At 55.1% G+C, this 13,383-nt stretch overlaps 1 protein-coding gene across 3 annotated transcripts in view; it reads right to left on the reverse strand.

Moving 5' to 3' along the window:
• Nucleotides 1-13,383, reverse strand: part of EPHB2 (EPH receptor B2) — a 141,678-nt gene that overhangs the window by 36,960 nt on the left and 91,335 nt on the right. For all 3 annotated transcript variants that reach the window (XM_006777586.2, XM_015557285.1, XM_006777585.2), the window contains exons 3-4: nt 5,689-5,844; nt 4,238-4,573 (exon numbers count right to left, since the gene is read on the reverse strand). In XM_006777586.2, the coding sequence (XP_006777649.1) occupies nt 4,238-4,573; nt 5,689-5,844 (492 nt within the window). The remainder of the gene's footprint in view (nt 1-4,237; nt 4,574-5,688; nt 5,845-13,383) is intronic.

The following is a 13,383-nucleotide window of genomic DNA, read 5'->3' on the forward strand; positions in this document are numbered from 1 at the left end:
AATGATCGAAGACATAAAGCAACAACTCGACCGCAGGGACTTGAGGGCCATGGTGCTGGGGCATGTGACCAAGTCAGGAAGGTCACTGAGGATGGATTAAGGTCTGAAGGAAGGTGGGAGGCGAGAAGCATTCCAGGCAGAGGGAACAGCCCGTGCAAAGACCCTGTGGCAGAGGAGTCTGATGCTTCTTCCAGCCTGCCTCCTGTACTTCCCTCCCCTGGTACACCTCCTTCTCTGCATGGCTCCATAGAGGTGTGAGAAGCCTTTCCATTCTTCAAAATCAAGCTCAAATGCCTCCTCTTCCCAGAAGCCTTCCATGCTGTGCCTTTCTTCCACTCCCCAGGAAGCAACTGTCTCTCCTGCCTATGATCTCCCTCACCTCCCTGACCCCTCCGTGGGCCCTCACTCGTGACATCTTGTATATAGACGCTGCCCAGGTCTCATCTCCCCAACCAGGACATAAAGCCATAAGGGCAGGAACTGACTTCTCCAATGTAGACTTAGAGTCACATGCTCCCAGGTTTAAATCCTAGTGAAGGCCATTTAGGAGTGGGACTTAGCATAAAGGACTCTGCTTCTCTGGGCTTCCATTTCCTCATCTGGCAAAGGGGGATACTGTGGTGAGGGCGTGGGGTGGTGGCACAGTCCCCGGCTAGGCTCTGGGCATCCCCGAGAGTGGGGTGTGCCAAGGGGCTTAGAGCAGAAGAGGGGGAGGGGGAGTTATGATCCAGAAAGACCCAGAGATGAAGGGCTCACAGGGGCTTAGACTCCCTTAGACCTGAGTTTCCCAAATTTGTCTGATAGAAAGAAACATTGGAGCCGCTTGATAGAAATGCAGATTCTCGCTTACTTCTGAGATCTTGGGATGGAAGTCTGGGGCGGAGTCCAGAACCTGCATTCTGAAAAGCTCTCAGTTCGGTGGGGAAAATGAGGCCCAGAGGGAGGGGTGATCTTCACGAGTGTTTAGGTTGGACCAGTTGCCTTAGCCCTTCCTCTCTGTGACAGGATTATGCACCCACACGCTTTGCCAAGTAACTCGGCAGGACTCATTTACTGTGGGCGACTGCACTGCAAGCAGAGACATGTGTTTGTGTGGCGTGGCTTGGCCCGCCACGTGTGCTCCCACCATTCACCAGGAGAGAAATAAGCTTGGGTGGCTGCTGGTCCAACGAGAATGAGGAGACATATGGAACAGACTGAATCCAGCCCACGTTCTGGAGTCCTGCCCGGCCCAGCCTGTGCAGATTAGCTAAACCCTAGCTGACCCACAGACTAGTGAGTGAGAAAACAAATGTTTATGGTGGTAAATAACTTGAGTTGTGGGGCGTTTTTGTTATGCAGCATTATGGCAGCAAGAACTGACTAATACACTCAGGTCACCCAGCAGATGAATGGCAAAGCTGGGATTCAGACTCAGGTTCCCTGCTCCTAATCCAGTGCTAGTGTCTTACTGCTTCTGTCCCTCAATCCTGAGGGCTCCTTGGGCACCTTCCTCTCTGGGAGCCCCTCACTTCTACTCTGCCCCACCTCTGTTCTCTGGGAGCTTCCAGCTCCAGACAAAGGGGCTCCATCCCAGTAGCCCAGACTCCATCCTTGCTGCTAATATGTCGAGGCTTCTTGAGTAGGCAGTCCCACCCCCAGGGCTCCCAAATGGATTCAGGGGAAGCCTCCCTCCGCACCCCACCTCCAACCAGGGAAAGAAATCCAGGGGCTCTGGGGAATTCTAGCTTCTCCCAGTTGAAAAGCGTTCCCTCCCCTCCGCTCCCACTGGGAGCCTGGCTTCCCTACCTCGGGGCTTTGTCAAGCTGGAGACCTCGCAGGGGAGGCTTCACAATCTGTTAGGTGTCTCTGCCAACAGCTGCTGGCTTTTGAGGTTCTCTCAGATTGCCCACCTTGGACCCCTCTCAGCTCCACTGGGACCCCAATCTGAGCGGGACTTAAATGCACCCATGGCCCTTCAAGAACTGCAGGCACACGCTCAAAAACATGCCCGCTCAGCCACGGCGATACCACAAACATTCACAAACAAGACCACACCACTCCTTCTCAGACACAAACACACAGACAGGCAAACCACGGTCAGACATACAGACTCATGTTCAAACACACCCCCTCCATGTCCCTCAGATCCAGACACACCCACGCTCAGGAATGCATGTGTCAGTAAGAAGTCGCATGCCAAGGTCACAGGCAATCACACACACACACAGTCACCCAAACAACAGGACATACCCACACCTTCTCCAAACACACTCCCTCACATGCATACTCAGACCCACCGTCACACTCAAGGCTCCTTGGACATATATACCCTGGACTTAGTCCAAGCACTGGAGTCTGTTAGATCTAGTTAATTCCTATCTCGTATCTTCCTGCTTTGTGACTCTACTTTTCTGAGCACCATCTGTAAAATGGGGACACAGATGCCTCCTACTCAAGGAGACCAGGGGCTGCAGTGAGGTCAAGCTTGGAAAGCACCCCTCAACCAGGTGGAGCTGGTTGCCCTCTCTCTTTCCATGTCCTGTGCATGCCCTCCCCACCCCTTGAATTCCATTTCTTTCGATGGCTCCCTTCAAATTTCTACCAGGCCTTTAACCCTTTGCGGTCGTATTAAATTTGGACATGGGTGTCGTACTGGTCGGAATTAATTTCCATTGAAAGAGCAGTGATACATAGCATGCAAGATTATGAAGGATAAACAAGATTTATTAATTCATTTTTGGAACTACGTCACTACTAGTAGAATCACTGCAAACGTTATCACTTTCTACGTCAGAGTCAGTATTCAAGGTGCCAAAATAAAACTCTTCATCGTTACTTTCAGATTCGCAGTACACTTCTTTTGGTAACTTTCTTTTTGCCATTTTGGAGTATTATTTTGAAATATCTTAACAAGCGAGAATGCCTAATTACAGTTAAATGTAGTTTGTAAAGCTTTATTTGAAATTCTGCGAAGTATCTCCGAAGCTTTTCGATTTCTTCACTCTAGTTAAGATTCGTACGGTTCCTTGCTGTGGTGGCTGAGAGTAGACAAATGACCGCAAAGGGTTAAACGACAGGTCAAATCCTGCCTCCTGTGGCAAGCCTCCCCACGCCTCCACCTCTGGATCCCCTGAACAAGAAGCTGGAGAGCCCACTTATTTTCTTTCCTGGAGCCTGGCCACCCCTGGTTCCTCCTTGGACAGGGCCCAGATCACACTCACAGCAGGGGCTTGGCGAGGACTGTTGAGTGACTAACTGAGGGACACAGTCACAGTGCCAACCACAAAGTTTTCAACCCACAGGAACCATAAGGTCCTTGAGAGTCTCACGTGGCCCTTGGCTGGGGGATGAGGCTGCAAGTGTCTCCCGGACGTGGCCACATGGAGGTCCCCGTGACCCTGAGGACAGTGGTCTTGGTGGAGAGATGGGACCGGACACCTACGTGGAATGGATTGAAGGGGAAGTAGGGGTTGGGAGGGAGACTGCATCGCTTGGCAACGCTTTTTTGCTGTGAAGGAAGGCAGGGTGGGAGAGGGAGGGTGGCATGGCGTCACAGGAAGGATTATTAAAGGTGGGCGTAGGGAGAGGGTTTGGACGGAGTGAGATTGGAAAGGGCTGCAGGTTCAAAGAAAGCACCATGGGAACTGCTAGAGGGTCACCTTTCTCTGTGCCGCAGACCGAAGTCAGGCTGGAGAGAACATGCCTCCTTCGTGGCTCGGTGACCCCACGTGACCAAGCTCCTTCCAGTGGACGGTGCACAGAGTGATGGTGCACCTCTGCCCCCCTTGCTTACAGCCCTGTCCCTGCCTGAGTGTCCTCCCTCCCGCCCCTCCTGCAGGCCGGAGCACAGACATGCTGACTCTGCATTGCCCACAGAGGCAGGTGAGACAACAAGCCGGGAGGGGCCCATGTCCCTGGATCTCCAGGGATCAGGGCTTGCTCTGCGAACCTTACTGCTCACTCCTGGACTCCTACGTGAGAGAGAAAAGCATCGCTGTCCCCACAGCCACCCAGCACTGGGCCATTTTGTCATAGCAGCTTCACTTTCACTAATACACGTTTAACAAGTGACAGCAGTTATTATAAACACCAGGACAGTGGTAAACGCTCTCCCAGGTGGCAGGCTCACACACACAGCCTTTGAAGAGAGGAAACTGCAGGTGTGAGGGCGTCTTTCACGGAGGCTGGCAGGATACCCAGTTGGCACAGCGTGGCGCCCGGCACTGCCCCCGGAGCCTGCCTGGGAAGCGCTTACCTGCTTGGTTGGTGGTGATGTTCACGGAGGCGAACTGAGGGGAGAAGGGGCTCTGGTCGGTGACGCCGTTCACGGCCTGGATCTCGAAGGTGTACTGGGTGTGGGCCAGCAGGTCGCTGATGTAGATGCGGGGCTCCGTTAGGCCCAGCTGGCGGGGCGCGTACTGCACATTGTCCCCACAGCGGGTGCAGGCGCCCCGGCCAGAGCCACAGCTCTTGCAGATGATGTTATAGACGAGATCCTCCCGGCCTCCGGAGTCGCGGGGCGGAGCCCACTCCAGCATGAGTGAGGTCTCGTTGACGCTGGAGATCACGGCCTGGGGTGCAGAGGGGATGGCTGGGGAGGGAGAGGGGTGCCGGTCAATGGGAGCTCTGGGGGTACGTTTCTGCCCTGGCTCCAGCCCATGCCTCCCAAAAGGCTTCCTCCAAGTACTTTGCCCTCTTCACCCACCAGAGAGATGTTTCTAGAATATAACTCTCATCCTGTTGCACACCCTTCTCCCTAGACGCCAGCCTCCTCGGTGTGTGTCACCAGGGACAGTCCTTTTGTGCTGGGGGTTTGGCCCACACAACGTCTACTTCCCCTTTTCCCTTATAACAGAACCCGATTTTATTCAGGTGGCAAGACGCCCAGTGAGAGACTGTATTTCCCAGCCTTCTCTGGTGAAGTGCTGGCTACGGGCTGTAGCGGAAGTTGTTGGATAGGACCTTTCCTTAAAAGGAAAGTATCCCTCTATCCCCTTCCTTCTCTCTGCTGCCCAGAACGTGTGTGATGGCTGGCGCTTCAGCAGCAATGTTGGACTACGGAGAGACCAGAGGGATGGAAACCACAGGCTAGGAACGGCAGAGCAGGAGAGCCAGGGTCCGAGAACCCCATGATTCACCATGCTCTCCCGGGACTGCCTATCCCCGGGCTTCTGTGAGGTAGGAGAATAAACCCTTATGGTTTCTGCCACGGGGGCCAGCTCTGTTACTCGCAGCTCAGTGCCATGCCTGTGTGACGCAGGGGCTGTAACACTGCCCTCGGAGTCACCCTTCCTTAGAGAACCTCAGCCTGTGACTCGGGCAGCCGCTGCCAGGTTAGCACGCTGGGCAGCCTTTCCTGCCACAGACACCACCTGTGTTGGTTCTTTCTCTGCCAACCCTGCCATTGTCTGTCCTTTTGTAAATCCAGACCTTGACTTTATCCGCCCTGTGACTTCACGGAAGGGGGTGAGGAGCCAGATGCCAGCCCTGTGGCATCTGCACGTTGGCAGCCTGGCCACCCCAGGGACTGCCCCCGATGGTCCTTTTCCAACCAGTTTTCCCCTTCCCTTTCCCTCCCCCTCCCCCTGCAGGTCCTCCTCACTCAGGGAAGGCTGGCTATAGCCGGACAGCTGCCCGGCCTTTGCTCTGGGCTTTTCTGCAGGAGACTGTGGACTCGGCGTCCCCCTCAAGGGGCCCCCGACGTACTTGTGCAGGGCATGTCCAGCGGGTCCAGGTCTGCTCGGTAGTAGCCGTTGCGGCAGACACAGTTGGTGGCCCCTTCCGAAGTGGTCCGGCTGTTGATGGGGCAGTGGGTGCAGGCCTCGTCCCCTTGGTTGGCCTTGAAGGTTCCAGATGGGCAACCTGGGAGAGAAGACAGAGAGGCGCCGAGTAAACCAGTGGGCTCAGAGAGGACCCTGTGTCTTATGGAGGGGGCACGCGGCATCACGAGGGGCCAGGAGGCCTGTGGAAGGGGCCACGCAACGTCACTGCTGAGAAACACCATCTCCTGAAGTTCGTGGGGGTCTCCACGCCCCCACGAGGCGGCCCTAGCTGTGCCCAGGAGGTTCCAGGCACCTGCTTTCTTGTCTCGAAAGCTATCAATGCGTTCAGCGGGGCCCCTGGCAAGCCTTCCGTACCTACTCCAGGTCGGCTGTGCCACAGCTCCTAGGAGCAACTCTGACTTCTTAGTCTGAAGACTCTGAAGAGGCCTGTGGCAGTGCCCGGGGCCCAGTCTCGCTTGCCAGTGGCTGGTCCTGGGTTCCAGATGATTGAGATCACATTCCAGTAGGCAGGCCCTAGCACAGTGCAGAGCATGGAGAGAGGCGATGCGGTAGAGCAGGCAAGGCCACTGGCTTTGGACGCAGACAGACCTGGGTTTGAGTCCCAGCGTGGCCTGGTACTAGCTGTGTGGCCCTAGACAAGTGGCTTAACCATTCTGAGACTCAGTTTCCTTACCTGTAAAATTATGACTCTAAGGCCCATTTCTGCGGGCCATTGTGGGCATTTGGCGTAAGCGTGTAAAGCACATGACATGAGGCTTTGCACCGTCTAGGTGCCTGATGAATAGTAGCGGTTATGATAGGTGTTTGATCAATTTACTACATAAAAGGCCCCAAAGTACCGGGGAGAGCCTGAGGAGGGCAGTGCTTGCACTTGGTGGGCACTGAGCCATGTGGGATCTCACCGGGTCTTTGGCCTTCTTCCCTGCTCTGGGGGATGCTCAGGATTTGGGTTCAGGCCCGACAGCTCAGGGCTCAGGTCCTACAAGAGGTCACCACTCCTGTGTGGGCCTGTGTGCCCCTCCTTCTGGCCCTGGCTTGGGAATCAGGAGGCCTGGGCTCTAGGCCCTGCCCCTTTCCTGGCCTGTTTCTTCTTCCACCCACTGGGGCTCATAATCCCCGCTCTGCTGTGGTGCCGTGGGGGAGATCGTGCCAGGTGTACGTGAGGAGGTGGACAGGGAAGAGCTTTGCAAGGGGCAGGTTCCTCCCTGGGACGAAATGCAGCTGAACTGTCCACAGGCCTGCGCTCTCACCTGATCACATTCCATGCTGGAGTACCGTGCGACCTCTGGTCACAAGCCCACCTCCTTGAGCACCGCTTTCCTCCTACATAAACGGCGAACGTACATTTATTTCCCAAATCGTTTTTCCAGCCGCAGACTCCCAGCGTATCTTTCAAGTCCAAGGCTTAGGAAAGCACTCATCAAGGGGTCTCCTGGCCCTGCTCTGGGCTCCCCCAGGATCGGAGCGATGTCTGGTTCGCAGCTCCTCCCCGTGCCTAGCACGGAACCGGGCGCTCAGACGCTCCATCTCAATACGTCTAGAAACTGCCTGCTTACGAGGAAAGAGCTTGGGCTTTGGCGGCCATGCACGTAGAAAGGCAGTGAAGAGTGGTGGTCAGCGTGCCGGCTGCCTGCAAATGCCAGCATTGTGACCTTGGGCAAGTCACCTAAGCTGCTCCCTCACCTGTAAAACGGGAACAATAGTATCTACCTCCTAGAGTCGTGGTGAGGAGGACATTTGGTTCATTTAGGCAACGATGCCTAGAACAATTCCTGGCATTATTAAACTAGCTGGTTCAAATATCACTCTGCTGGGTGACCTCAGACAAGTGGTTCAACCTCTCTGAGCTACAGTTTTCTCATTGGTAAGAGCATCTACTCCCTAACGTGACTGTGAGTATTGCAATTGATGAGCAGTACTGGCCCAGGCTTGGGAGGGGTTGGGGGTTGCAGCTGCAATCTCAGCGCTTGCTGCTAGAAAATGCCCCCCCCCTCCACCCCCGGCCCCGGCCCCACTTTGCAACCACCCTAATCAACACCCCCCTGATGATGCTACCCTGACCAGGCCCTGTGGGGGTCTTGGAGAAGAACCGCTCCAGCCCAGTCTTTAAGGAGCTGCCAGGCGAGGGGGAAGACAGACCGACACACCGACCAGGTAGCCTGACACCAGCAGGGATGGCCATGGGGTCTCTGGGGTAGTTAGGCTTCCATCGCACAGACAGGGAACAGGGCTCTGGAGAACACCGTGCCACGGCCGGCTTTTATCGAGCGCCGATGAGATGCTGGCGCTGTTCTACGGACTTAACTCGTAATAACTCATCCAGGTCTCACCAGCCCATGACGGAGGTGAAGTAACTTCCCAAGGACGTGGGCTTACAGTGGCAGAGCTGGGATTCGATGCCAGGTGGTCTGACTCCAGGGGCTGCTTCCCTAACCACCACACCACACCACCTTGATGTGACTCGCATTGCGTCAATGGCCCATGGGTGCTGAGCAGGGGCTGGCAGCTTCTGCTCCAGGCATTTGTCCAGGACTCTCTCCACTTTGCCGTGCTGGCTCTGGGGCCCCCATGTCCTCCTCCCTCCCTCCCTCCCTCCCTCCCTCTCGTCTTCCTCGTAGGCACCAACCTTCCCCTGCTGGCTCTATAAAGGGGCAGCCCTGGCTCTAGTTGAGCAGTTGACCTCTCTGAGCCTCAGTTTTTTCTGCTGTAGAATGGGGGCACAGGGCTCCTCTGAGAGTCTCTAGGACCATTCTGATAGATGCCAAAGGGTTTTGGCTCCAAGACCAAGATCCTCCTGGCTCCATGTTTAGTGTGCCTCTTCCATCTGCTGGCGATTCCCTGGGCCCGGCTGAAGTGGCTGCCCACTCTCCCCTCCGTACTGTGCCAGCCCCTCCATCTGGACCGCCTTCCCGGCTGTCCTCTCCCATCACCAGGTCCTGGTCCCTCTCAATCTCCCCAGGCTGCCTCCTCCAGGAGCTTTCTCTCATTAGGAGTGCTGCCCAGCCACCCCTTGGCCCTCCCACCGGGCATCTGTGGTTTCTGTATCTCTTGGCACTGTGCTTCATAAAACCCCTTCTCCTGTCATTCCTTCCCGTCCCCCCTGCAGCCAATCAATTACCACGTCTTCCCTCCCCAGCAGTACCCGGTCCTACCTCTTCTGCGCTGCCCTCCCACCCACTCTGTAGCTTCTCCTGGCCATCTGGCCTCCTCCTGCCCACCCTCCAGGACCAGCTTTCCAAAGTGTAAGCCTTTCTGTGCCACTTACTAGTAAAAACCCACCTTGGCTTATCATGGAATATTATTTGGCCCTAAAAATGAACGAAGGACTGATTCATGCTACAACACGGGTGAAGCTCGAAAACACTGCTTAGTGACAGGAGCCAGTCACAGAAGGCCACACAGTATATGCTTCCATGCCTATGGAAATGTCCAGAACAGGCACACCCATGGAGAGAGAACGTAGATTAGCGGTTGCCAGGGGCTGGGGAGAGCAGAGAATGGGGAATGGCGCTATGGGTAATGGGTTTCTTTCTGAGGTGATGAGAACGTTCTAAAATTGATTGTGGCGATGGTTGCACAATTCTGAATACACTAAAAGTCACCGAGTTGTACAATTTAAATAGGGGAACTGTATGGTATATGAGTTCTATCACAATAAAATGGCTATTTAAGAAAAATTCATAATAGTCCCCCCCAAGCACCTCAGGTCCCTGGTGCCCCCAGGGCTGGCACATGCCCATCTCAGTGCCCACTAGCCCAAACCTGTGCCTGATGGTCTACACAGTCAACTGCACAGGGTGCCACCCTGAGGCCCCCCTCCACACCTCTGGCCTTTGGGGATCCTGTCCTCGTTACCTGGAGTGCCTGCCCTTTGTCATAAGGGAAAGTCCTACATTCTTTTAAGACTCAGCGCAGGTATCATCTCTGCAGGGAAGGCTTCCCTAAGATCCTAGGCCGGGTTGAGGTGACCATTCTAATTACTTACTTGTGAACCTATAAGTACCTGGCTGGACTTTAACCTTCCAATTCAATGCCGGGTGCCCAGTGGGCGAAGGGAGGGGCTGGAAGAGCATCCAGCTCAACCGCCTTACTTGACATTTGAGGAAACTGAGGCCCAGAGAGGAGCTGACTCACACGGCTCTTCTCTGATCTCAGCTATACTGTGCGACTTCGAGGTGTGCTAGGGCCTCAGCTCCCATCAGCCACCTCCTCTCCCACGGAAAGAGGCCTGGGGTGGCTGCCATCCACAGAGCCCGGTGCCCTAGGGGCCATGCTGCTTGTAGCTTCTCAGCTGGGAAGGCACCTGTCCCGCCAACATCTGAGTCTCATACAGAAGTGGGAAGAAAACAACGAGACCTGAAGACACAGGCTTGGGCAGTGGTACCCCTGCCAGGAGTGTGGGCTCAGGGGCACCTGCCATCTGAGACTCAGTCTCCTCCAGAGAGGGAGCTGATGATACCTGCACGGGACAGACCAAGTGAGAGTCTCTCAAAGCACCTGCCTGCCCACGATCCTCCACGATCTGATGAGAATGAGTTGGACCCACCACACCCTGCCCCCCACCAGGTACTAGAATGAACCTACACACCTCGCCCTGGCCCGTAAGACCTGCAAGGTTTTGCTCTGCTGTCTTCCTGCCACTCCCTGCCACTCCCCTCACTTACTGTGCTCCAGCCCCTGGTGGTCAAGGGTGTTCTCACCCAGGGCCTTGGGCCATGCTGTACCCCCTGCTCTTCCCATGCCTGATCCTTCTCATCCTTCGGGGCCCAGCTTCAGTGTCACCGTGTGGAGAGGCCTGCCCTGGCCATCCTGACTAAGTGATTCTCTCGCTACGATGTCTGTCTCTGTTTCCTTCCTCACAATTTGTAATTACAGCTGACCCCTGAACCAGGGCTGACTGTAGAGTCAAAAGTTATAGGCAGATTTTCAACCACACGGCGGGGCGGGGGGTGGGGGCGGGGGTTGGTGCCTCTAACTCCCTCGTTTTTTCAAGGGTCCACTGTATATTAGAAAACAGCGTATAAACGTGTGCGCCATCTTCCCCCTGCATTGGAAAGACCTGGAGAGGAACCAGGTTTGTCTGGTCTCATTGGGTCCCTCGCTGGTGGGACAGAGTGGTGGGAACATAGTAGGTGCTCAATATATATTTGTTGAATGAACAAACATACCCCTCACAGGAGGTTGTGAGGATCAGATAAGAAAGTGGGTGAGGAAATACTTAGTCGAGTCAATACCAGGTCTGGTGCCACCAGTATCATCTCAGTGTCCCCCGGCCGCATGGATGCTCAGATCCCTCTCCACTGCTCATTTGTTCTCCCCAAGGGTCTTCCCAGGGGCCTGCCCACGGGGTGACCTACTCATCCTAACGGCAAGCCCCGTATCCTGGAAACAAACACCCTTAGTCGCCGGCAACCGTGCTGTGTACTTCTCCAGCCCCATCTGTCACCTCTCATCTGTTTGCAGTTCCCTCCATGCCCTGGCTGCACACACCTGTCCCTTTGCCTGAGTGCCCCCCGCCCCCATCATCCTGTGCCCTGGGATTGGTGAATCTGACCTGTGCATCTCTGGGAGGCCTGCCCCCCACTCTCCACAGCAGATAACGCAGACCTCCACTGAGCACGCCCGACACATGCTCCGTAGGCAGTGATGTGCTGGTAAATGGCTGACTGGGGCGGGGGGAGCCAAGATTGGTTGTATTTGCTGATTTCTGTGCTGTAAACGCTCTCACCAGGCCAATTTGAGATACCTGAGCCGGGAAGAAATGCCCACCGTTGGCTCTTGTAAGCCAAGCTGGCACAGACCACCTCCATCCCACCACTGGACCTAACCCATAGGTGACTTCTCTGTGTTTTGCCCACTGGTTGGTGAACCCTGGTTGGGGTAGGAGCTGGGTCTTTAATCTCTACATGCCCAGCACCCAATGTAGATAGGGTTTGGCACATAGACGGTGCTCAGTTAATTCAGTTTTCCTAATGAAGGTAGGTCTGTCTCTCCACTGGACTGTGAGCAACTTGAGGGCAGGGACTGTGGGTTTAATAGGCTCAGATACACAAGCATTTAGAACACACAGCAAGTGCTATATATATGTTAGCTGTGCTTCCTCGCCCAGCATGCAAGGACAATAATCATTCCCATTTATCACGTGTTTCCCAGGTGCTGGGCCTAGTGCAAGTGATTTACATGGGTTTTCTCACTAAATTCACATGAGCACCCATGGAAGTACCATGAACACCCCCCTTTTTACAGATGAGAAAACTGAGGCTCAGAGGGGGGGAATGACCACGCCAAAGTCACACAGCTTCCAAATGGCAGGGCTGAAGTTTGACTGCAAGGCTTGTAATTCCAAAGACCTTGTGCCCGGGTACAAGCAGACACAGAAATCACCGTGTGGCCGAATATAAGGACCGGAGACCATCTTGGGACGGGGCTTGAGGGAGACATTCAGCAAGGGAGAGGCAAAGCCTGGGCCTCAAACACAGGACTTGGGGCCAAAGCAGCCAGCCAGCACCGCCTTCTGCTGACGCCCAGAGCCCTTGGCCAGGCAACTGCAGGCAGGGATGGCAGCCGGCAGGGGAGGAGGATTACAAAGAAACAGATTTTCTCCCGCCTGCCCCCTGGGCTCCGGGGATAGGTGATAATTGACCGAGTGAGCCCTCCGTCAGGCCAAGGCAGGGCTCCATCTGGGCCTGGCACGGTGGGGCCGCTAATTGGCACTGGGTGATCCTCGAAGTCTCCCTGGTTGGCTTGCTGCTCTGCTCCCCCCTCTCCTCCCAGAGACTCCAGTTTACTCCCCCAAAACGACTGATGCTACAATGAAGTCAAAGCTCGCCGCCCAGAGTGGCCGGCTCCGGGGCGGGGAGGAGCTCTCTGTCTTCTGGGTGTCTGGTGGCTCTACCAGTGGTTCTCAACCTTCCTAATGCCGCGACCCTTTAATACAGTTCCTCATGGGGTGGTGACTCCCAACCATAAAATTATTTTCGTGGCTATTTCATAACTGTCATGTTGCTACTGTTATGAATCGTCATGTAAATATCTGATACGCAGGATGGGCTTAGGCGACCCCTGTGAAAGGGTCGTTTGTGCCATGGACTGTGGAGCCAGCTGCCAGGGCTAAGTCCCGGACCTGCCTCTTGCTAACGGTGGCAAGTTACTTAACTCTGTGCCTCAGTTTCCTTGTCTATATAATGGGGGTAAGGATAACACCGATGGTGAATTTGTGGCAAAGATTACATGAGGCAACAGAGAGAAAGCACTTGCAACAGTGCCTGCCTGGTTCACATGAAGTGCTACACGTGTTTGATGTTGTCCTCAGTTATTCTTTGCCTGCCACCTGCTATGTGCTCAGCCCTGGGAGTGCAGGGACAAAGATACAGCCCCTGCCCTGGGGACAGTGGGTCCAGTTGGGAAGATTTATTAAGTCCCCATTCAGTGCCAGGCACTGGGACATTGAGACAAAAGGCCCACGCCCTGCTTGTAAGAGGCAGGGCTAGAACACCCTCTTTTAACCAGCCTGAGTGCTGGCCACTGTGGGCAGAGGGGCCAGGGGCTGAGTTTTGGGCTCAGCAGTGCCAGGTGGTATGAAGGCAGAGGGCATACTTTCCTACCTTGGGTTTGGGTC

The sequence above is a fragment of the Myotis davidii genome, unplaced genomic scaffold (assembly GCF_000327345.1).
Source record: "Myotis davidii unplaced genomic scaffold, ASM32734v1 scaffold149, whole genome shotgun sequence".
In the NCBI taxonomy this organism is placed as follows: domain Eukaryota; kingdom Metazoa; phylum Chordata; class Mammalia; order Chiroptera; family Vespertilionidae; genus Myotis; species Myotis davidii.